The following is a 24653-nucleotide window of genomic DNA, read 5'->3' on the forward strand; positions in this document are numbered from 1 at the left end:
TCGAGCTGATTCAAATATTCAGGTAGAAATGTGTAGGATTTTAGCACAAATCTGTGACTTGATTAGGTACCATTGTTTCAAGATGGTGCTAACAGCCCAAGTCGATGTAGTCACTAGGGACTGCTGATTGGTGAGGCCAGGTGCTCTTGTCGGTCACTTTCATAAAAGTGCTACCTCATCGCAACACCTACCTCCTGGGGCATTCTATCCTCTTGAGAGGAGACCCTCCACCCGCCTTTTTTTCATTTGATAAATTGTTACTCTTTAGTTCTTAATTAACCTTTACTCTACTCTCACCTTACTTCTGGTAAGGATTTAGTGCCCCACTATGTAATGGATCTCGTTCGCATGTACCTCATACACTCTTCAAAGATCAGTAGTTTACTTGCATTTTAAATAACTTAGACAAATGTTCATCTTTGTCTGCCATTGTTGTCCCAGTGTTAATACATTTCTGTCCTTTTTCCAATGCAGTACATGGAGAGGTTTACAGCGACAAGGAAGAAGTTCGTGTGAATTGAATTAGCTGCTTTCCTTTCGTGCTCAGATAGTGATGACACCAAGAGCTGATGTCCATGTCAGCTCTGACCAGCAGAAAAAAGTGAACTGAATGGCTTCTAGTGCGAAGAACTACAAGTAAACCATTCAGTAGGCGTACGGCATGAAGAGACTGGCTTGACCAATTCCTTCACTTGTGATCGGGACTAGTCACTCTCATGTGAGCAGGAATGTTGTTGAGCATGAAATCCTCATTGTGGTGGATAAGCCACTCTACAGAGGTATTTTATTGACTGTCAGTGCTGTTCTTTCACAGTTTGGATTGTGCTGAACCATGCTTTTTATTCGCAGGAACCAAGTCATACCATGCCCGCCCCTGCCTTATGACTCGGATGTAGACATTTCATGCTGTAGTGTTGTCTTTTCTTCATCAACATGATGGGAAACGTAGAACCCATATATCAAACAACGTTTGTAATTAACATTGATGGTAACCTTGCTGGTTAACTTGCTCCTGCCCTTCAGGGGCCAGTTGAGAAAATGGCTTTTGAATACATTTGAATGCTCCAATACTTGTTCTTAAAAAACAGTAGCACAGTGATGATGTTCTTCAAACCAGATCTCCACCCTATTGTTGTGGTGACTGTCGACCTCTAACTTTAATTAACACTTTAGTGATACAGCTCTACGTTTTCAATCAAATGGTCCAGTAAGTAACATTACAGCTGAAAGAAAACAAGTAATGCTTTGAAACAGAAGAAACTGACTGCCTTATAGCTGCTACGCCACCTTAACTCTTCAGGTGTCATCAAAATGTTGTCCTCATTTTGTTATTGTTTTTGATCTTTACTATTATTTGAAATTAGACATATTTTATTTGCTTTTTCTATCCAATAGTGATGGTAATCCCTATGCACTCTGTATTAGCTATTTTATTTCTGTTTTATACTTGATATGTAACGCATTGTCACGTAAATGTTGCTCAGCAAGTGTTGATCTACCTGCTATCGACTTCTGCAGATATGTCCACTGTGATGGCTCTGCAAATTCGGAACTTTCTTCCTTTTGTAAATTATCTGTGATAAGGTCTCAGACTATAGCTGATTTCAAAGAAGACATTGCCCCCTTATGAAGTAGTAAATCGGAATCCTAAAGCTGACATTGCTAACTTGTTTGCAAGTAACATGGCCAACTTGCACTAGCATCAAACTGCTGTTTGTGGAGCATAGTAACATGCTTCAAGGAGCAGCAGGAGGGTGAAGACAACGATTACCCAAGAAATAATGATTGCTGGTTCCTGCAAAAATAGGTCTGCTGGGGCAGGTTTTATTGGTAGCTGCTGCAAATGGACATATCAGAGGTGGTCTATGAAGTGACTGCTATGTGGTCTCACTGCTGAAAACACAACAAAAACAAATACACGTGTTGTTGCTAAACCACGTCTTCTATTCTCGCAATAGTCCTGTTGTCATTGGACAGTTTCCATTTGGAATTCTTCCTACACACTTCTTTATTCCTTTACAAGGAACAAGGTTGTGCAGTGCACAAGATCTAGAACTCATACACACATCTGTCCTAAGTAATAGCTGACAAAAATACAAATTTAAACGTACAGAAACACCTAAAGACAGCACAAGGTAACCTATATGGTGGTATTTCGATACCTCAGTAAGGGGTAAAGGGCACACTGCTTTTGACCTGTTAAATGGCATCTTACAGACAAAAAACACTCACTGCGTCACAGAAAGAGACTGCTGGGAGTTCAGATACGCCGGGGGTTCCAGACCTCGGTGATGAAGTGTCAGCACACATTCGATCTATTTCCTTGATATTTCTTTCACGTGGTATTCCTTTGTAATTGACGTGAACCTTTCTGAATGGGTTCTGTTGATTTATTGATTTGCCTTCCAGGGGAGCTGTGTATCAGGAGAGGTGTCACAATATCGTAGTGTGGCCTTTACCCTGATGCCAGTGATGTTGTAAAATAGGATAGTCTAGAGATATCACAGAATAGTCCGTCTCCTGATTGAAATGTTACAGTATCAAGGACTACTCAGACATTTCTTGTTCCCTATAGAATGTTCACTACAGTGGTTAAAAACATGAGTGTCTGAACGGAAGGCACATTATGTTTTCCTTTACTTTACTCGTGTTTGACCTACAGTAATCTGTGAAGCAGCTGCTCCTTCCCTCCACATGTCAGCAACACAGTGTGGGTCATTATGTTATTATTAAGGGATATGACTAAGGGTCACTGTCACTGCACAAAGGCCTCCTGACACTGGGAATAAAACAACAAGAAAGGTGTACCCTATGGATGAAACGAGTGTGTCTTTAACTTCTCACGAAGTAGGCAATCCGGGGTTAGTGATTGCAGTTCTAAGTGGTGTGGGTTCCCTAAAGATGGAGGCAGAACAGAGAAGGCTCTACTGCCCAGCCTGGAATGTTTATATTAAGTTGTAACAAGACGTTTGTCCGAAGGGCTCTGACATGATTATACCTTGTTTATTTTATGGCAAAGACAAGCTGGAAGATTACAGTGTAAATGTGCTTCTACTACAGGACTTTGGAGGAGATGCAACGTTTAATTGATAACCAGTGTAGGATGCATAACATGTTGGTAGCGTTACTTTGTTTAGGAACTCCTAGAAGAAGATGGTCTGCTTGGTTTTGAATGTTTGAATGATCTGTAGGCAATACGAGAAGGAAGCTTTCATGCCTGAACTGTCTGACTTGCGGTAGTCCTGCCTTGACCCAACCAAGGCTTAGACCACTGTTTTCATTTAATTGAAGAGGAACATTTTGTGGCTTGTCATACATGAATACTTTTGTGACTAAACCAATACAAGGTATATCTTATCTCATCTCAGACTGGCACTAGGAAGTACATAACTTGGAGGAGTTGTGAACCGGGACTGATTCACTATCTGAATTTCTTGATCCCAATAATACTTTATTTGGTCGAAGACGTTCACACCCATTTAATAGCATGAGCTCCAGTATTTGCTTGTGCATTGTTGTGCTCAGAGCTGTAGATAATCTTGTGCCTTTGTTGAGACTCAGCTTTTAGGGAACTAATAATAAAGGCAATTAGCAGACTCTTGTGCATCATCTCTGGTCTTCTGGTTAGAAAACATTGATTTGGATCTCTCATAAAAAGTGTTTCTGTGTTTTAGCTGAAAAATGTGTTCCTAGTGGAGTGTTGGTAAATCCTTCACTCCTATAATAATGCCCCATTGTCGTATCAGTTGCAGTAGTTGCAATCATTACAAAACTGTGGTCTGTTAGCATGTCAGCAATCCTGAAGTAAAGCATTAACCTAATAAAGGTTGTTGACTTTTCCCTTTACCACCAGATTCAAATCAGTTTTTTTTAGTTTCCATGAAATAAAAGGAAACATTTAGATAGATTTTCATTTCAAGTTTGTCACAACAGCGCTGTGAGACATCAAAACGACAATCACTCAGTAAAATACATACAAAAACAAATTCCACAAACGCATATTAACACACAGCTAGCACTGACCGCAGTGTTCATCAAGAATGTGTCTTTACTGACCTTAGAAAACCTGGGCCTGTGGCTTTTTCAAAAAGTTACCTCCTTCTGCTTTTCAGCGTTTGCCCCATCTCAGATTCCTTTCCATTGTTACCCTGTGCCCAAGGACATGATAGACATAATGGTAGTTGCTTTTCAGCCTTTCAAGAATGTAATGTTTTGTGGAGTCACAAACGGTGCTTTACCTCACTCATTGTCCCACTAGACTTCCTTCTATTGCGAACTGAATACATTCGGCTCATATGTTGTTTAGTTACCCGCCTTCTGTGTACCTTTCTCAAATTAGACAAATTGTACTCCATTGTCAGTCATTTCAGACCTTACATAGTCATCTTCCACTAGTGCTTTTTTTCACAAACTTGACTACCACCTTTTGTACTCCGTCCTCCCCTGATGCTCTTTTCAGGTCACTAACTGTAGCAGTAACTAACTTAAACTCCCCCATTTCCTGCTCAAGGGATCTTCATTACAAGTGACAAGGTGCAAAGTAGGCATCCGCCCAGAGAAACACACCACATTGAGTGTGCATGGCATCACTCTGTCCCCATTCCTCCTGTAGCCGTCACAGCTCCTCTTCAGGAGCTAATACTCACATGGTATACATTCCTCCTTTACAGCTGATAACATTATTCTAATATATTTAGCCTCACGTTTGTTTATTTTATTTCAGTCTTGGTGATGGACCACTAGTTTTGGCCCAGAGAAATGGGATGAAAGCATCAGGCCTGAAGGCTAGAGTGATTGCAGAAGTGAGTAGTGGAGACAGTTGAGCCGAAAGGGTTACGAGGTCTATGTCTTCCTGAAGCACAAAACATTATCACAATCAAATATTACAAGTTGGCACATGGTCATGATGTGAACAGTGAAGTCTCAAAATAGTCCTTTAAACGCATCATTGGGAATTCATCAATCTATGCGTCAACCACATTTATCCACTACCTGCTAACTTGAGGAAAGGGAGCACACGGTCATGGTCATCAGAAAGGAAGGAATGAGGCAGACTAATGCAGGTCTCTGGTCTAATTGTGAGGTCTGTCTAGGAGGGGCGTAGCAGGTTAACGATAAAGGTGACTGAAGAAAAATCATTCTCAGCAAGGATGCATAAATAATGGTGGGGAAAGGCTGGGATGTTAAAATCAAAACCTTAGTGGAAATAGACTTTAGATCGTATAGTATGTGCAGAAGGATGAATGCAAGAGATTGATAATCTCTCTATATCTTCGCAAGATGACTGTCATACATGTGCCAACTGAGGTGCACTTTACTGATAATTTCATAGATTCCAATTGTATGTTGAAAATCTAAAAAACATGGATAATAAAGTTTGAAGTTGCATATGTTTTGCCTCTAGAAAGAGTAAACAATTGTGATCAGTTGGTGGTCACATTTTAGCTCCAGTACTCCCTACACCGTGTCTGAGCACAAAATTACATAGAACCATGATTTCACGGTATCTTTCTGCTTGATGCTGTTTTAAAGAGATTTGTCCAACACATTCTCCTTTGGAAGCCACACATCAGCTGCTCGTTTTTGGTTCTATGCTGTTTACAATGCATGAAGTTAAATTACTTAAGGAGCTAGAATGAGATACATGTATTGTATTTCTAAACAAAAGGATTATAAGCCAAGAAGAAGGCATGCATATATTTTGCTTGGAGGTTTAAAAAAACAAAAACGGGGATTTTTATTCTTGAGATGGTTTCCCAAAGGGATGATAAGTTCAGGGAAAATTATTAAATATGCCCAATTAAGAGAATGCATAAACAGCCTCAAGAATACATGTTGCTTTAATGCAACTGACAAGTTAAATATTTGAATACGTGACGTTTTTCCTCATTAATAAACATTTTGTTGAGGTGTATCTTCCCTTTGCTAACAATGAGCAATTTTCCACTGTTCATTTTATGTTCTTTTAATTTCTCTTTGACTGAATCACAAATATTCACCTTTAAAAAGGTATCCAGACATATTTGATACACATCCATTAGCTCACGACTTCCAAAGAGGATGCTAATAAACCCTACTTTGTAGATAAATATTTCTTTTAAAATGACAGAGTCCACATGGATGATAGTAATGCAATGACATAGGCTTAAAAGCAGGTATGATGTCCTCTGATCATAACTCTTCTAATTAATCATTTTAAGCTAGGTTTTTCTCAACGTAATTTCTTTTCTCAATTACACTTGGCATTATTATTGTATGTCACCATTATCTTTGCCTTACTTCTAAAAGCACCCAGAATGAATTCTAAATGATATGCAAATTTGTATGTTCTACATGTTAATGTATAATTAAAATGTACCATGGTTGTCTGTATTTATTTTAATAAAGGCACTTTTAAAACGTAAAATATAATACTTTTTGCTAGCTGTAGCTTAATCTTTATGATGTCTGAAGGAGTCATTGTAAGCTATTAAAATGGAGCAGAAGAAAGAAAAGCAATGTTGTGTTTGTTGCTTTAAACAGCTGCTTTAATTATGCTCAATGACATTGCCTGGCTTTCACCTCTTCTGCTGGCTCTGACAGTGGGCATTGTGATGTCATAACTGAACTGTAATAACCTTATAATAATCAAGTTCTGATGTTGTTTCTTTATAATCGGCTTCTTGGTGCATTATAAAGAAAATTATAAAGAAAATAGTTTATAAAGAAAATAGTGACTGCATTTATAAAGGGATTATAGAATCACATGTATTATAATAAGTTATTAGACTCTGCATATATATATATATTCACTGAAAAAACACAAAGGTTACAGGGACGTTATAGTTAGGTTCCGAATGTACTCATATAAAACCATAGAAATTCAGCAGTTAGTTCTTTCAAGTAACTATAACTCACCCCTAAGGTAAATAGAACTTGCGGCCTTGCCATGCACAGTTTTCTTATCAATAATGTTATTGCAAACGTTGCAGTGATATCAAAGATGGCATACAAGATCTCATCAATGACATAATATGTGGAGTAGTTAGCTGTGCATGGCGAAGGCGCAAGTTATAATTACTTGAAAGAACTCTAACTACAACTGCTGAATTTCTATGATTTTGTACAAGTAAATTCAGAACCTAACTACAACGTACCTGTAACCTTTGTTTTTTCAGTGAATTTCTATGGTTTCTTAACGTAAAGTAATTTTAATTACTATACGTTATTCTGTGCACAGCAGGAGTTGGTTGCAAGGCCTGTCCTTGCAGCCAGGCTTTGCAGCAAAACTCTTATAAGGACCCAACCCTGCACCATGCATGGCCTTTGGCCGTGCGCAACGCAGGTTGGTCACAGGGCCTGTCTCTGTCAGTGGATGTGTGAGTGTCTGAGTGGGTCTGAAAGTCGGTGTGTGGGTCTGAGTGGGTGCATGAGTGTCTGTGTGAGTGGGTGTCTGAGTCTCTGAGTGCATGTATGAGTGAATGAATTAGTGCATGAATGAGTGTATGGTTTTTATTTCAAATCTTTCCATAATTACGAATATTTTGAGGATAATTCATGAAAATTCGCAAATTTTCACAAATATCACACACCATGCCTCAAAATTAAATTAAAGCTATAATTTGACCGTAAAACATCTCTATATCACACCCCTGGGGTAAGGGTACCTTCACCCTGACCCCTATGCCACTTTCAATTTAATCTCCCCCCCCCCCGGGGACCGTGACCCGTGAAATGAAATGGCAGTCACAACTTTCTAGCAAGGTTGCAGTCGGCCAATTGCAATGCTGCTTTTTCACAAGCATATTTGTGAATTTCGCGAATTATTTGTGGCCAGAGAGATATATTTGTATTTGCTTTTAAATATCTCCTACTCTACTTAACGGATTTACACCAAATAACAGAAAGCACAGTCTGTGTACCGGCAGCTAGCTTTCTGTCAAATTTTGTGTAATTCCGTCCAGCGGTTGGGTCTGTAGACGTGTTGAAAGCCCCTCTGGGAATTAACATGGGCAATGCAGTGTTTTTTTAGCACCATTTTTCTCGGCCCCGCGTGACAGATCACCCCAAAACTTTAAATGCTCACCAAGAATCACCAGGACACTTTTTTGGGAACATTTTGTGAAGATTCATGAAATGGTGCCAAGTCAAGAAATAATTTTTCTATGGAAACATGGTGCTAACTTTAACTACCCCCGCAGTAGGTCATTTTTTATATATATAAGCCATATTTGCCCTTTAGAAATAGCAACATGCTTGCCACAGTTCTGAAGTCTTTAATCTCAAAACCTCAAAACAAGTGTGCAGCCCTAATGGAACGTACTCCATTCCGGTTTTGCCCTTGATGCCATTCAAAGTTTTCACACACCGATAATCATCAGTTGTGTAATTTGTGTCTTTCACCAGACCACAACAACCAGATCTACGAAGCTTGTTGTTCTTTTTGATCGAAGAAGACGGTTAGAGATCAAAGAGCTCTTTGGATGGAAATGGCGTCTCGACATCCAGATGATACACCGGACATCTTCGGTGATGAGCATGCGCAAGAAGCCTTAGAACAGGAGGGGGCCTTCTCCGTTCAAGTTTCGGACTCTGATGTGCAGTCGAACATCGAGAGTCAACCATTACAACCAGCACAAACTGTAAGTAAAATGCTCCCTTTCCATCGGGGAAACAACCACAAAACGCCACTGTCTTCCAGCCATGGTCGGAGCTGAAAAACGTATTCGGATTCTTCAGCACCGAAAAAAGCCAAAGATAAATCTTTGGCATCGACCTCCATTTCGGCACCGACAAAACAAAAAATGCTTCAGTGCAGACCATATCAACTTCAGCACCGAAAAGTTTCCATCCACAAAAACGTTAGGAACCAAAACATCACAATAGACTTTAAGTGACTCTGGACAGTCTATAACAACCCCTACATCACAGGTGGCAGTGCCGACTTCAAATTCTACAAGTACCAGGGCGGATTATAACAAAACCTTTGCCACCTTTAAAAAGGAAACTAACTTTCCAAGAGAGTCTTGATTCATCTACACCTCCAAAGAAGACTACCAAAGAAAAGACTTATTTTCGTACTCGAACTTCTCCACCTTTATCTACTTCTCCACAACATACTCCTCCACCAACATCTCTCTCTCTCTCCTTCAGGGTTCACACCACCTAGTTCACCACCTGGTGGGTCTCAAGATATAGGGTATACATTAGATTAACAGGACCCATGGGACCCATGGGACGAGTACGATCCGGATCCTATTTCATCCTATTTCATCAAATGATCTGGCTCTTTATCCAGCTAGACCTTCACCACCTGAGGATTCCACATCATACCAACAGGATCTAGCTAGAGCAGCAGCATTTCACAATGTACGTACAAGCTTTTGCGGACCACCAAGCTGACCTAATAACGCACTGCTCCCTCTCCGACCCCAACTTAATTATCTTGGGCGATCTGAACCTTCGCTGGAACGATGAGAACAATGCACTTATCCAAACCCTAAATGACCTTCACAGCAACAACCTTTCCCAACACTGCAAGGGACAAACCCACATCAAAGGCGCAACACTGAATGCGATTATAGTGCATAAAGATTCACTCATGGTAGACAATATCCTTCCTGTCGACTGGTCAGATCATCACATCATCCTTTTCCATCTCAACTATATCCCCCAACTCACTACTTATCCCCACAAATCTTTTAGTTGGAAAAGAAAGGTCAGCCAAATCCCCCTATCTACCCTGGAAGAAACCAACATCTCCACGACGTACTTAACCACCCACTACAACTACCATACTTGATCAGCTAGCCCCTCTAAAACTGAAAAGACTGCGAAACATCCCATCCAGAGCTTGGTTCAACAATGACCTCAATTCAGAGAGAAGATAACTCAGAGCTACTGAAAGACTTTGGAGATCCGACCCCTCCTCCACCCACTTGGAGCAGCTCAGAAGTGCACGGAGAAGTTATAAAAAACACATACATAATGGAAAAAAGATCCTTTTTCCAGAATGCTCTTGACAGCCATAAACCGCCCGAAGGAGCTCTTTAACATCATTAAACAACAAACTACCAAACCTGCTCCCAACCCCTTACCCACTACCACGGACACTTACGTTAAATTTGCCAAATTCTTCAACAATAAAAATCACTGAGATTGAACTTTCCCTAACACTGGACCCCCCCCAACATTGTGCCCCGCCTTCCTTCCACTACCAATTTTATCCCTGCTCCATACCTCTCTGGCAAACCGCCCCCCAAATCTGAAATCACTCTCCCCATCCAGACGCAGCTGCCGGCCCCCGCTAGCTGGAGTTCTTTCCAACCCCTCCTGGTATCGGACAGCTCTAAACTTATGTCCTCCTCCAAAACCTCCTCCCACCTAGCCAACTCCCTCCCTTCCTCTCTGGCAAAAAAAACTCCACCAGTCCCTCTCCCCTACATGGACTATGATCATCAATAGCTCCCTTCAGACTGGCGTGTTCCCGGGCTGCCTAAAACTAGGCCAAATCACACCAATTTTAAAGAAACCAGGAGCCGACCCGAACAACCTCCACAACTACAGACCCGTCTCCAACCTTCCCTTCCTGGCCAAAGTTCTTGAAAAATGTGCTCTCCAACAACCCGATACCAACAACCTCCTCAATCCGGCTCCCGGAAAGGCTGCAGCACAGAATCAGCCATCCTTAACATAGTGGATGACCTCCACAACTCTCTTGACACTGACCGACCCTGCCTACTGATTCTCCTTGATCTAACAGCGGCCTTTGACACTGTCGACCACAAACTCCTTCTCGACTCCCTCCAAAAGAGAGTAGGCATTGAAGGTACTGTCCTCCGCTGGTTTTCCTCCTTCTTACCAAACCAAACGCAACAAGTAAAACTTCTCAACTCAACCTCACCCACCTCCCTAATTACCAGAGGGGTCCCCCAAGGATCTGTCCACTCTCTTCAGCATCTACATGGACCCTCTTACCACTATCCTCACTCGAGCCAATATCCCCTTCCATCTCTATATAAATGACACAAACTATATTGAACTATCCTCCTTAGAAGACATCCATCGTCTGAACAATACCCTTAAAGTAGCCCTATGTTGGCTCTCTCATAACGATCTCATACTCAATCACGACAAGACGGAAATACTCCTCCTCTCAAAATCTAACCCGCTTCCTCAACTGCAAGAATGGCTAAAATCTATTGACGCACTCAAATGTACTCTCTCCCCGTCTACCACGGTCAAATCCCTGGGAATTTCTCTGGACTCCAAGCTGACCATGCAGGACCACATCAAGACAAACGCTAATAATGCCTTCCTCAGCCTTAGACTTCTTCACAAAATCAAATCCTTCATTCCCCAGGATGACCTCAAACAGGCCACTCGAGCACTGGCACTCTCTAGACTAGACTATGGGATCTCCAGCCTCACTGGCACGGCCAAATCCCGACTCGCCCCTATGAGGTCCACTCTTCATGCAGCTGCCAGACCAGTGACCGGAATTAAAAAATTTGACCACATCTCCCCAGCCTTGAGGAGTCTCAACTGGCTCCCGATTGAGGCCTGTTGCCTGTTCCGCGCTGCTTGCCTAACACACAAAGCCCTTCACACTGGGAAACCTGAATACCTCGCAAATTAGCTAGTGAAAGCTGGTCAAACCAGATCTCTGAGAAGCACAAACTCACTCCTCCTCCTCCTACCGAAACCTAACAAGCAAAAAACTCGGTCATGCTCCTTCTCAAACAAAGCTCCGAGAATATGGAACTCCTTACCCATTCACATCAGATCAAACCCTTCCCATCTGACCTTCAAGAAGCTACTGAAAGAACACCTCCTAAACCAACCCTCACATCAATAAGGGTCTCACTCCCCACCCCACCATCCTCGGATTGCTACCCTTCTATTCATGAGAACCCCTCTGTATTATCGTTCTGTAATGTGACTCTTGACTTCTCATATGTGTTTTTGATGTTTATTTTCTATTCTGTTGTAAAGCGCTCTGATACCCTCTCGGTCTTGCCAGTGCTATAGAAAACTCTCAAATAAATAAATAAAATACGTAGGTACACTGATCCAATAGAGGAAGAATTTTCATTTGACGCCCTTGGTGCAACACATTCGGAAAGTCAATTCCTTCCAATGCTTCCAGGCATGCTCAGACACACAAGAAATATTTAAAGAGCCTATTAGAGGAAGTTATTAACTCCCAGAGTTAATAAAAAGTACAAGGCTGCACCCACCGATCCTATACATATGAGAACACAAATGCCATCAGACTCTATTGTTGCCTCTACTGCATGCAAAAGGGCTAATAGCCAGTCAACAGGAGACACACCTCCTCGTGATAAAGAGAGTAAAAAATTAGATGCGGCAGGAAAAAGAGTGGCAGCTCAAGCAGCCAATCACAGGCAACTTGCAAATTCACAAGGTTTGCTATGCAGATATGATAGAGCTCAATGGGATGCTATGGAAGAACTTTTACAATACCTACCGGAAGAACATCTTAAAAGAAGGGTAGAAATTGTAAATGAGGGTCAAACAATTTGCAACAACTCCATTAGATGTGCGCTTGATGCTGCTGATAGAGCAGCATGCAGTATTAACACAAGTGTCATCATAAGGCGCCATGCATGGCTTAGATGTTCAGGGTTTAAACAGGAGGTACAATGGGTAGTTTTAAACATGCCTTTTGATGAAAGAGCATTTGTTTGGTTCACAAGCGGATACCACACTGAAAAATTAAATAAAGATAATCAAACTGCCAAAGCTATGGGAGCCTTACAAGCCAGCACACATAGGGGTAATGTTTGTCGTGCAGGTTTTACAAGAGGATTTAGGTCATCATTTCAAGAACATTCCACAAATCAAACTAAACCCACCTCTCAATACACCAGAGGTTACTTTAGAGGACCATATAGAGGAAACGATAATAAGGGAAGAGGAAAACCATCTACATCTAGAGGTTCCTCATCCGTCACTAAACAATGACTTAAAACAAACAATACTAACACACAGCAATCCTGTAGGGGGGAGGTTACAGCTATTTTACCCACAATGGATGCAAATTACCACAGATCAATGGGTACTTAAAATTATCCAAAATGGTTATTGTCTGGAGCTCATTTCCACTCCACCAAATATACCCCCTTGTATTCACAGACTCTCATAAGATCATCTCACTCTTCTCAAAGAGGAAGTACATTCTCTTCTTCTAAAAGGTGCTCTAAACCAGTACCATTACAATACCAAGGAACACAAGCTTACTCCCTATATTTTCTAATTCCCCAAAAAGAAGGTCTCTCGGACCCTAAAACCATTACAATCCTATTAGAACATTTTTATATGGTCAATCTTCAGGATGTTATTCCTCTATTACAACTAGGCAGCTTTACAGCAGTGTTAGACCTAAACGAAGCTTACTTTCACATTTCCATTCATCCTGCACACCGCAAATACCTAAGATCTGCAGTGGCAGGAAAACATTACCAATTCTAAGTATTACCATCACAACTGCTCCCAGAGTATTCACAAAATGCCTCCCAGTAGTTGCAGCACATCTCAGAAGAAAACAAAAGCATGTTTCCCCTATTTGGACAATTGGCTCATCAAAGCCAATTCATTTACACAGTGTCAAAAACATACTCAAACTACAATTTGTCTCCTACACTATCTGGAGTTCACCATAAACTACATAAAATCTCATCTGCCACCTCTCCAAATACAACGTTATCTGTGTCAGAGTCACCAGATCCTCGGGGTCTGTGCACGTTTCCAACACTTCCACCACAAGACAGCTCCAATCCTCTGATTAGATTTATCACAGAGTCTAAGAGAGTCCAAGTGGGGTAAAGGGGATTAGGAAGGGAACAGCTGGGAAGGAGACCTGTAGGAAGCAAGAGGTTAAAACACAACATCAAAATTATATCTCATGAAATTAGTACCGTGCTACAACTCTAAGCTTTGTCATTTCTGAAAACATGAACAATCCTAGAATAGTTGTAAAGATGACTAGATCTTAGATGACTGAATACCTGAGGAGGTAACAAGAAAAGTTAAATAGAACCTTCAAATTCAAGTACTTTCTTTAGCATGAGAATCACGAAAACACTCTGAGCAATTTCTAAACAATCAATGAATCTCCTTTTAAGAATACATGTCAGGAACACACAGCATTACATCTAGAACTCTGATCTTGTTGTGCTCTTCTAAAAAAAAAAAAACATTGGAAAGTAAATTGTGCACATTGCAGGCTTTTATCTGTGTACTAAACACCATAGAGGATTGTGCACCATGAAATCACTCAGTGTAGATTCAAGGAAATAATCATGCAACTTGTCAACTCAAAATGCTACCAAGGAAACATCTCAGAATGGTAGCTCACAGTAATTTTCATTATGTATGCACAAGGAAAAGAATCGCGTGTCTTGCCGATTCGAACAATACCGTGACACTGCCAAGGAATGATATTGCGCAATGACTATCCTGAATTAACCACAAAGAAAGAATTGCGCATCTTGCCGATTCAAAGGCCACCATGAAAATGTCAAGAAATGGTAGCGCACAATGAATAACATGAAAAGCACTCAAGAAAAGAATCGTGCGTCTTGCCGAGTCGAATGCCACCATTAAAATGCCTTGGAAATGGTAGCGTACAATGAATATCAAGAATCACACACTGGGAAGGAATCGCTCGTGTTGCCGATTCGAATGCTGCCATGAAAACTGCCAAGAAATGGTAGCGCACGATAAATAACATGAAAAGCACTCTAGGAAAGAATCGCACGCCTTGCCGATTCGAATGCCACCATTATAATGCCTAGAAATGGTAACGCACAATGAATAACATGAAAAACACTCAAGGAAAGAATCGCGCACCCTGACGATTCGAATGCCACCATTAAAATGCCTCAAAAATGGTAGCGTACAATGAATACCAAGAATTTCACACGTGGTAGAATCGCGCAGCTTGCCGATTCGGATGTCACCATGAAACTGCCAATAAAATGGTAGTGTACAGTGAATATCAAGAATTACACACTAAGAAAGAATCGCGCGCGTTGCTGATTCGAAAGCTACCATGAGACTGTCAAAGAATGATAGCGCACAATGAATAACATGAATTAATCTCGAGGATAGAATCGCGCGTCTTGCCGATTCGAATGTGTGCACATAAATGCCCTGAAAATTCCAAATGCTCAATTATACGCACTTGAGCAAAATGTTAATAACATCAGAAATTAGGCCCAAGAATTCGAGCGTCACCGAATACGGGGTCGGGGGCCCAGCCCAACCTCCGTCTTACAGCCCTGACTACGAATCACCACTGAAGAATAAAGCACAGAGGCCAGGAAGGTCAAGGTAGGCCACCGGAACAGGAGCTCAGGAAGTTGCTGCTGCTCTGCACCAGGACCTCTGAATAGTGAGCACGTGGAGCTGGGCTGACTCCCTTTTATAGAGTTTTGGCCCAGACAAAGACCACACCCAGGCATGCTGCAGGGAAAGCTTCTAGAAGGCCCTGGAAAGGGACCACACCCTGACTCACTCTGAATGCCTGCAGCAATACATTGCAAATGTACAGTATTTATAAGCACCTTAAAAAAGAATCTTTTGGATTGAATTCTGCAATGCAAAAGGTTAAGCAATAACATATCATCACAATGCATGAATTACATTATCTTGAGGGTGTTGGGTTTTTGCATTCTAGACGCCCGGAGAGCGCGCACTGTCCTGGTGTTGACAATCTGAGAGCTATCCTCAATACACATTTAGGTATAGCATTTCCCACCCAACCCAAACCAGGTCCAAGCTTTTCAGACATTAATTGCTACTTTAAAACAGAACCAGACATACACGGTAAGAACTATTATGAAACTGTTAGGAATAATGGCATCTTGCATTGCCATAGTGCCCCATGTCAGACTTCATATGCGTCCTCTTCAACAATGTCCCTCTCGTCAATGGTCTCAGGCACAGGGTCAAATGGAAGTTCTAGTGTTGTTGGACTGCCAGACTTATCTCTTTCTATATTGGTGGAATATCACAAACCTTAAGAGAGGGCAGCCCAATGTAGACCCTGTGCCTCAGATCACTCTTACAACAGTGGTTGGGGCGCTCATCTCCTCAACCTCATAATTCAGGGGATATGGGACGATACTCATGGGTCTCTTCATATCAATTACCTGGAACTGCAAGCAATATTCTTGGCAATGAAACAATTCTTTTGACAATTGAAACACAAGACAGTGTTGATACATACAGATAACATGACTGCCATGTACTATCTTCAAAACCCAGGAGGAGGGGGCAGGGGTGGCGGGAGGGGACACAATCTCATCAACTGTCCCATCTCGCACAAACAATATGGAAATGGGCGATTTGTCACCACATTCACATAGTGGCACAGTATCTCCCAGGGACAGATAACCACTTAGCAGACCTACTAAGCAGCAACAAACACACAAGTGGGAACTCCATCCACAAGTCCTTCAACAGTACTTCAAAAAGAGGGGAACACCTCAAATAGATCGGTTCACAACATATAAAAAAAAAAAGCCAAAACTTTGCATCCAGGTACCCACGTCCTCAGTCCAAGGGCAATGCTCTATGGATGAGTTGGTCAGAGATATTTGCTTACGCTTTTCCCCCTCTTCCACTCTTATCATTTCTAGACAGGAAGATAAAACAATCTTCCCTATACATAATCTTAGTTGCCCCTACATGGACACGTCAACCATGGTACACAACACTTTTGGAACTCTCAGTTGTTCCTCATCAAAAACTTCTCAAAAGGCCAGATCTCCTGACTAAAAAAACAGGGCCAAATAAGACATTCAAATCCCAGATCACTCAACCTAGTGATATGGCCCTTGAGAAGTCATAGAATTTGGATATTTACAATTACCACAGGAATGTTTGGATATCCTTAAACAAGCACGCAAACCTACAACTGGACAATGCTATAGGCATAATGGAAATGTTTTGTTTGTTATTCCCAAACAAAAAAGTTGACCTCTCAAACCAACAGTACAAGACATTGTACAATATTTATTACACTTACAAAAAGCAAATTTAGCTTACACATATATTTATTTACATTTAGCTGATGTAGCTGCATATCTTCAAAATAGACAACATATATATTTGTTTAAAATTCCAGTTATCAAAGCATTTAAGGAAGGACTAAAAATAATAATTCCACCAAGAATTCCTCCAGCTCCATCTTGGAATCTTAACATTGTACTCACAAGGCTCATGGCTGCACCGTTTGAGCCACTTCACTCCTGCCCCCTACAATTCTTTTCATAGAAAGTAACCTTTTTAATTGCTATCACCTCCCTTAGGTGTGTCAGTGCGCTCCAACCTTTAACTTTGGAAGAACCTTTCTTTCAAGTTCAGAAAGAAACAATTGTGTTCAGAACAAATACAAAAGTAATTTCAAAATTCCATATTAATCAAACAATAGAATTATCAGTTTTCTTCCCACAACCAGATTCGGTAGCAGAAATAGCTCTACATACTCTAGATGTTAAAAGAGCTCCTATATATGATATAGATAGAACAAAAAAGTTTAGGAAAACAAAACAACTTTTTGTGGCTTTCTCCTTATCACACAAAGGAGATCCTATATCTAAAACAACTATAGTCAAATGCATTCAAACTTGCTATACTAAAGCTAATCAACAATTACCTGTACCACCTAGAGCATACTCCACTAGGATAAAAGGTGCACCTATGGCATTTGTAGGTAACATACGTATAGCAGATATTTGTAAAGCAGCAACATGGTCCACACCACACTCATTTAAAAAACATTACTGTGTAGAAGTCTTTGCACGACAACAAGCAAATGTTGGACAAGCTGTATTCAAAACACTTTTTCAAACAATTGCAACTCCTGCACGCTAGCCACCGCTTTATGGAGGGACTGCTTTACAGTCTATGCACAGCATGTGTATCTACAGCTACATATGCCATTGAACGAAAAGTGTTACTTACCAGTAGACATCTGTTTGTGGCCTGTAGTGCTGAACGAAAAGTGTTACTTACCAGTAGACATCTGTTTGTGGCATGTAGTGCGCCCTCCCTTCTCCCTGGACATGTATAGATGTTGCAATTTAATCTTATATAAATAATGCACATATGTAAATAAATAGCATGAACTTCTTTTCTATTCTACTGTCTATTTTTCACTACTTCACTCTCCCGCCTGCGGAGAAACAATCTAACAAAGGACTCGATGCCCATGTGCAGTATTACAGAGAGGAGGAGTCACTTGATCCTGTGACTCAAAGTTTCTTTGAAGAAAAACAAATTGTACTACTCCGAACCCAACACTAGATGGCTAGCTTATGGACAGCATGTGAATCTATAGCACCATATCCCATGAACAGATGTCTACTGGTAAACAACAAAAAAAAGGACATAATTCTTACTCTCGTAAAGTACGCAAGTTGATTATATTACCCTCTAACAATATGTACTGTATGCGTATTCTAAACTGATGAATCTCATTGTGCCTTTGGAAACACTTAACGCTAACACAGGAATGGAGAGCGATGGGCACACCCAGGTGATTATTCATGTCCATTTTGTACAATTAGAGTGCATCAGAGCAAAACTGATTCAATAGCATGCTAGCTAGTATAAGGAGTAAATCAATATATTATACAATCCATGGCTTAACCAATTTTTAAAAGATCCAAGGAAATAAAATACAATTCTGTGTATTTTAGACAAAATACTCATACTGAGACTTGAGCACTAAATACCCCCAAAAAAATCTGAATATTATAGTTTTCATATTCAAGCACTCATACTTACATAGCCATACTTAAAGAGGCAGTGCTTTAGATAGTAACCATAAATTCCAAACCATGTGTTCTACACTAGTGCACAATATTAGAGGATCAATTGCATGTTGTATTAAGGATATCCTGTTTCCAAGATGGAATGAGTATTTATAGGTAGTTATAGTTAGGACCTAGTTTCCATATAAAAAGTGTTTTTTTAGTTGCTTATATCTTTGGCGCCACTTAACAATCTTCATGATACCTCTAAAAAATGTTGCCAGTCACGTCAGCTGCTGTCTGGAAAGATTCGGAGTGATCCGTCTGGGGGGGGGGGAGGGGGTCACGAGAAAAAAAGGGGCGGGGGCCCAAAACACTTTTTACCCATTCATTTTTCTATAGGAAAATTTGAACTACTGGACAGAATTACACCAAATTTGGCAGAAAGGTAGATCCTGGTCAAGAAAGTATTTTTTTTTCTTTTGTTTTGGTGTAAATCCGTTCAGTAGTTTTAGAGAAATTAAAGAAAAATCCAAATGTATATATCTAGGGACATGACGGATTAGCGACCCCTCCCGATCTTGTGCAGAGATCTGATTGGCTGACAACACTTCAACAATTAAGCCGTTGAAGTGTTGGCAGCCATCTTGGGACTCTGCGTCAGACAAAAAAATAAAAAATACAAAAGGGGCCAAGGTGCGAACACCCTGACCTCTTAGTTCTGGTGCTGGGGTCCGAAAGGGACCCCATCCTCCCCCAGGGCAAAAAAGCATTTTTTCGTTTTTTAATTTTACTGCAAATTTGCGATAGGGTCGCAAATCTGCAGTAATTTTTTTTTTTAGAAAGCTCTGGCTCCCGGGGATAGGCCTTCTGGCACCCCACAGCCCCGGTGACCACTACCTCCCTGGGGCTACAATGAATTATGAGCTAAGGGGCTGCGCAGTTCCCCGGGGCAGAGGGTCTCCTGGGGGCGCTCTTGCACTGGAGTTCGGTTCCCGGGGGCTGCGGATGCAGTGTTGGTTCCAGGCGTTGGGTCCCTTGTTACAGGCAGTCGCGGTCAGGGGGAGCCTCTGGATTCTCTCTGAAGGCGTCACTGTGGGGGCTCAGGACGGTCGTCTCTGGTTACTCACGGGTTCGCAGTCACCGGGGAGTCCTCCCTGAGGTGTTGGTTTTCTGCAGGTCGAGCCGGGGGCGTCGGGTGCAGAGTGTAGAGTCTCTCGCTTCCGGCGGGAAACATGAAGTCCTTGGAAGTTGCTTCTTTGTGGCAAAGAAGTAGCTGGTTTTGAACAGGGCCGCTGTTCACAGGAGTTTTTTGGTCCTGTAGTCCAGGGCAGTCCTCTGAGACTTCAGAGGTTGCTGGTCCCTGTCGGATGCGTCTCTGGAGCAGGTTTTCGAAGTTGGAGACAGGCCAGTAGGGCTAGGGCCAAATCAACTGTCTTCCTCCTTCTCTGCAGGCTTGTAGGTAAGCAGTCCTTCTTCCTTCTTTGGGTTGCAGGAATCTGGTTTCCTAGGTTCTGGGGTGCCCCTAAATACTGAATTTAGGGGTTTTGTTTTAGGTCTGGGAGGGCAGTAGCCAATGGCTACTGTCCTTGAGGGTGGCTACACCCTCTTTGTGCCTCCTCCCTGTGGGGACGGGGGCACATCCCTAATCCTATTGGAATCCTCCCAAAATCAAGATGGAGGATTTCTAAAGGCAGGGGTCACCTCAGCTCAAGGCACCTTAGGGGCTGTCCTGACTGGTGAGTTACTCCTACTTGTTTTTCTCATTATCTCCCCTGGACTTGCCGCCAAAAGTGGGGGCTGTGTTCAGGGGGCGGGCATCTCCATTAGCTGGAGTGCCCTGGGGCATTGTAACACGAAGCTTGAGCCTTTGAGGCTCACTGCTAGGTGTTACAGTTCCTGCAGGGGGGAGGTGTTAAGCATCTCCACCCAGTGCAGGCTTTGTTTCTGGCCTCAGAGAGCACATTGGTTCTCACCCCAGGGGGTCAGAAACTCGTCTCTCAGCAGCAGGCTGGCACAGACCAGTCAGTCCTGCACTGAAGGATTGGGTAAAATACAGGGGGCAGCTCTAAGATGCCCTCTGTGTGCATTTTTCAATAAATCCAATACTGGCATCAGTGTGGGTTTATTATTCTGAGAAGTTTGATACCAAACTTCCCAGTATTCAGTGTAGCCATTGTGGAGCTGTGGAGTTTGTTTTTGACAAACTCCCAGACCATATACTTAATATGGCCACACTGTACTTACAATGTCTAAGAATAGACTTAGACACTGTAGGGGCATATTGCTCCTGCAGCTATGCCCTCACCTGTGGTATAGTGCACCCTGCCTTAGGGCTGTAAGGCCTGCTAGAGGGGTGACTTACCTATGCCACAGGCAGCATTGTGTCTGCATGGCATCCTGTGGGGGATGCCATGTCGACTTTGCCTTTTTCTCCCCACCAACACACACAATCTGCAATGGCAGTGTGCATGTGTTAGGTGAGGGTTCCCTTAGGGTGGCACAACATATGCTGCAGCCCTTAGGGACCTTCCCTGGTCACAGGGTCCTTGGTACCACTGGTATCTTTTACAAGGGACTTATCTGTGTGCCAGGGGTGTGCCAATTGTGGGAACAATGGTAAATTTTAGGTAAAAGAACACTGGTGATGGGGCCTGGTTAGCAGGGTCCCAGCACACTTCTCAGTCAAGTCAGCATCAGTATCAGGCAAAAAGTGGGGGGTAATGGCAACAGGGAGCTATTTCCTTACACCCGGGGATAGGCCTCCTGGCACCCTGCAGCCCTGGGGACCACAAACTCTCTGGGTCTACAATGAATTATGAACTAAGGGGCTGCACAGTTCCCCAGGGACCACCAGCACCGGGGAAAAAATGCTTTTGATATGTGGAGGAGGCCCGATGGCCTCTACCACAGCCCCGGGGACTACCACCTCCCCGGGGCTACAATGAATTATGAGCAGGAGGCCACACGCCTCCCAGGCCTCGGGTTCCACCACCTCCCCAGGGCACATACTAAATAATGTAAAGGGGGTCCGCTTCAGGCCTCTGTTAGCCCCTGGGGTCACCACCTTTCCAGGGCTATGTGCGCATTGATTGGAGGGGGTCTGGCAGCCCCCATCATGGAGGCACAGATGGCTCTGGGGACCCCCCCCCAATGGCCGGTTCCTGCTATTTCCCCGTGTTCCCATCTCCGGGACATAGATGTTTGCTGTGGCTTAGCTGCACCTTTGCAGCTGCAGCCGAGCCACAGCAGCGAACACTTCTGTTTTTGACAGCGGGATGTGTAAAGCAGGTCCTGCTGTCAAAAATAGAAGCTTTCCTCTCTGTTCCCTGCATGTGGGCAGGGAACAGAGTTGAAATGCTTCAGCAACCAGGGAGCTGCTGTTAAAGCAGCTTCTTGCTTGCTGAAGCAATGGCACTGCAGGGGAGACCTTGAGGCTTCATCCACAGTGCGAAATAACCTGTATAGGGCTTGTGTTAAAATAAAAAAATTAAGAAAAAACCTGTAGGGAGCGTGGGGGAGCCTTCAAGGCTCACAAAGGGCTAAATAAAAAAACGAATATATGCAACTCGTTCCCTATGGTAACTATAACTCGCCCCTCACTATGCACTGCTAATGACCCCACAAATGACAGCACTCATGACATCTTTGATAGCATCACTGATAATATTAATATAATATTTGTAGTAAAATGCTTGATGAAAAAACTGTGCATGGCGCGGGCGCAAGTTATAGTTACCCCGAGGGGGCATCAGTTATAGTTACTTGAGGTAACTTTAACTATAACTGGTGAATTTTTATGGTTTCCTATGTATAAAATGTGAGCCTAACTCTGTCCCTGTAACTTTGGTTTCAAGTGGATATATACATATATGTATATATGTATATATGTATATATATATATATATATATATATAGGGTGCACTTCCCTATGTATTGGCACTCAAACCAAAGTAACAAAAGGTATCCTAAATAATCCGAAATCATGATACATAGACTATAAAAGCATAAAGTGCTGGTGCCAAAGCGCATATGCTAGAGTCATAAAGTCATATTCTGAAAACAAAGTAATTAATAATCAAAAGTATTAACCAAAGCATTCATATCTAAATGTAATAAACAATTATAACTAAAAAATAACCCCACTGAACAATTCATGACATCTTAGAAGCACTATATTTCATTTTATGATTTAAAATTGGTTCTCAACTACATGTAGCATACCAGAATACTCAGGATCGCAATGTATAAAAGGAATCATTTGAAGTTCTACTGATTGGATCATGTTGACTCCCTACAGAAGTCAAATTACTGCAGCTCCTTGGGGTTACCGTCATGTTTCTCCCAAAAATGTTTAGCCGTGGGATATAAGAAGTATTGCACGGTATATGTTGGAAAATCCTAAGCCTGACTTTCTCAGTTGTTCTCCCTACATACTTTTTTTCATAAGTTCATTGTAGGACATAAAGTACATGGTCTGTTTCACATGTAATATACTCCTTATTTTAACGTTGTTGACCATTATTCAACTTTTACGGTGTTCGATTAGTCCCATGTACACAGGCCATGCATTTAGTACATTTCCAAAAGCCTGGATTCTCCTTATTTAGCCAATCCACATTTTCGATGTTATGGAAGGAATGTGACTCTTTGTTAGCAAGTTTCCAAGGGAGGCCCCTTTCCTATAGAAAATCTGAGGTAGTCCAATAGAAAGAGCCCTTTTAAATGCTTATCCATTGGTAACAATGTCCAATTTCTTTTAGTGATTTATCTGAGTTCAATATGTTCAGTATAGAAGTCCAAAATTAATCTTATGTCCTTCTCATCTTTAGGTGCTCTTTTTCCGATTATCGGCAACTCCTGAGTCCTTGAGCGAGCTCTCAGTAGGGCATTCGGTAATCCATCCAATGGATAACTGCTTTGCTCAAAACGAACAATCATCTCCAGAGCTTGTTATTCAAAATCATCAGTTTGTGAGCAATTAAGCCTTGCCCGTAACAATTTCCCAAGTGGTACGCGATCCATTTCCAGGCCTTAGGTTGTCTGCTCCTTGCATTGAGTATGCTGTTACATGATCTTGCCTTCAAATGGATATTAGTGCTGATTTGTTTGAATTTTTCAGTATCCAATATACCAGTTATGGTTATCTCAAATAAATGTAACTCGTGCTCTAAAGTAACTGTAACTCACCCCCTCGCCATGCACTGTTTCTACTCTCTCATATTACATCTTTTATGACATGTTCAATGACATCTGAAATTACATCATTGATGACACCACTGTCCATGACTGGGGTCCAAGTTATGATTACTTTAGGGCACAAGTTACGTGAGATAACTATACCTAGTGAATTTCAGTGGGTTTGTTCATTTAAAACTGTATGTTTTAATTGGAATTTTCACCTAACTACACTGTTCCTTTAAACTTTGTTTTTTCATTGAATACACACTTACACTGTTTCCCTCTACGACACACGCAAACACCACCCAGCAACCCACCCCAAGGCCACACTGACAAGATTTGTTTGGTTTTTACTTTTTTAAAGCCACTATTTACACCCTCTCCAAAGATTACAGCTCAGTTGTTCACCTCAGCCACCACACTACACAGCTCCTCTCCAACCCTCTCTTCTCTTTGAATCATAACCACTTTGCATTCTTGTGATCTCCCAAGGTTTCATGACTACAAACACTCCAGGGAACCGGAAGAAGGGAGGAGATACCACAAAGGACTCTTTCGGTCGTTGCTACCCAAAATTGGAATAATCTTCCAAACAAATTCAGAAGAGGAAAAAAATAATTTGAGTTCCAGGAAGACGCTGCTAAACACCTGGTTGTTTCCCTATGTTTAATGATGACTATGGCTATGAATAGCTGCAGTCAGAAACAT

General features: G+C 41.9%; 1 protein-coding gene across 1 annotated transcript in view; it reads left to right on the forward strand.

Moving 5' to 3' along the window:
• Positions 1-6411, forward strand: part of LRRC57 (leucine rich repeat containing 57) — a 66758-nt gene extending 60347 nt beyond the window's left edge. The window contains exon 6 of the mRNA XM_069208755.1: positions 475-6411. Coding sequence (XP_069064856.1) covers positions 475-516 — 42 coding nt within the window. The 3' untranslated portion in view covers positions 517-6411. The remainder of the gene's footprint in view (positions 1-474) is intronic.
• The last annotated feature ends 18242 nt before the right edge of the window (positions 6412-24653 follow it).

Source organism: Pleurodeles waltl, chromosome 9 (assembly GCF_031143425.1).
Source record: "Pleurodeles waltl isolate 20211129_DDA chromosome 9, aPleWal1.hap1.20221129, whole genome shotgun sequence".
In the NCBI taxonomy this organism is placed as follows: domain Eukaryota; kingdom Metazoa; phylum Chordata; class Amphibia; order Caudata; family Salamandridae; genus Pleurodeles; species Pleurodeles waltl.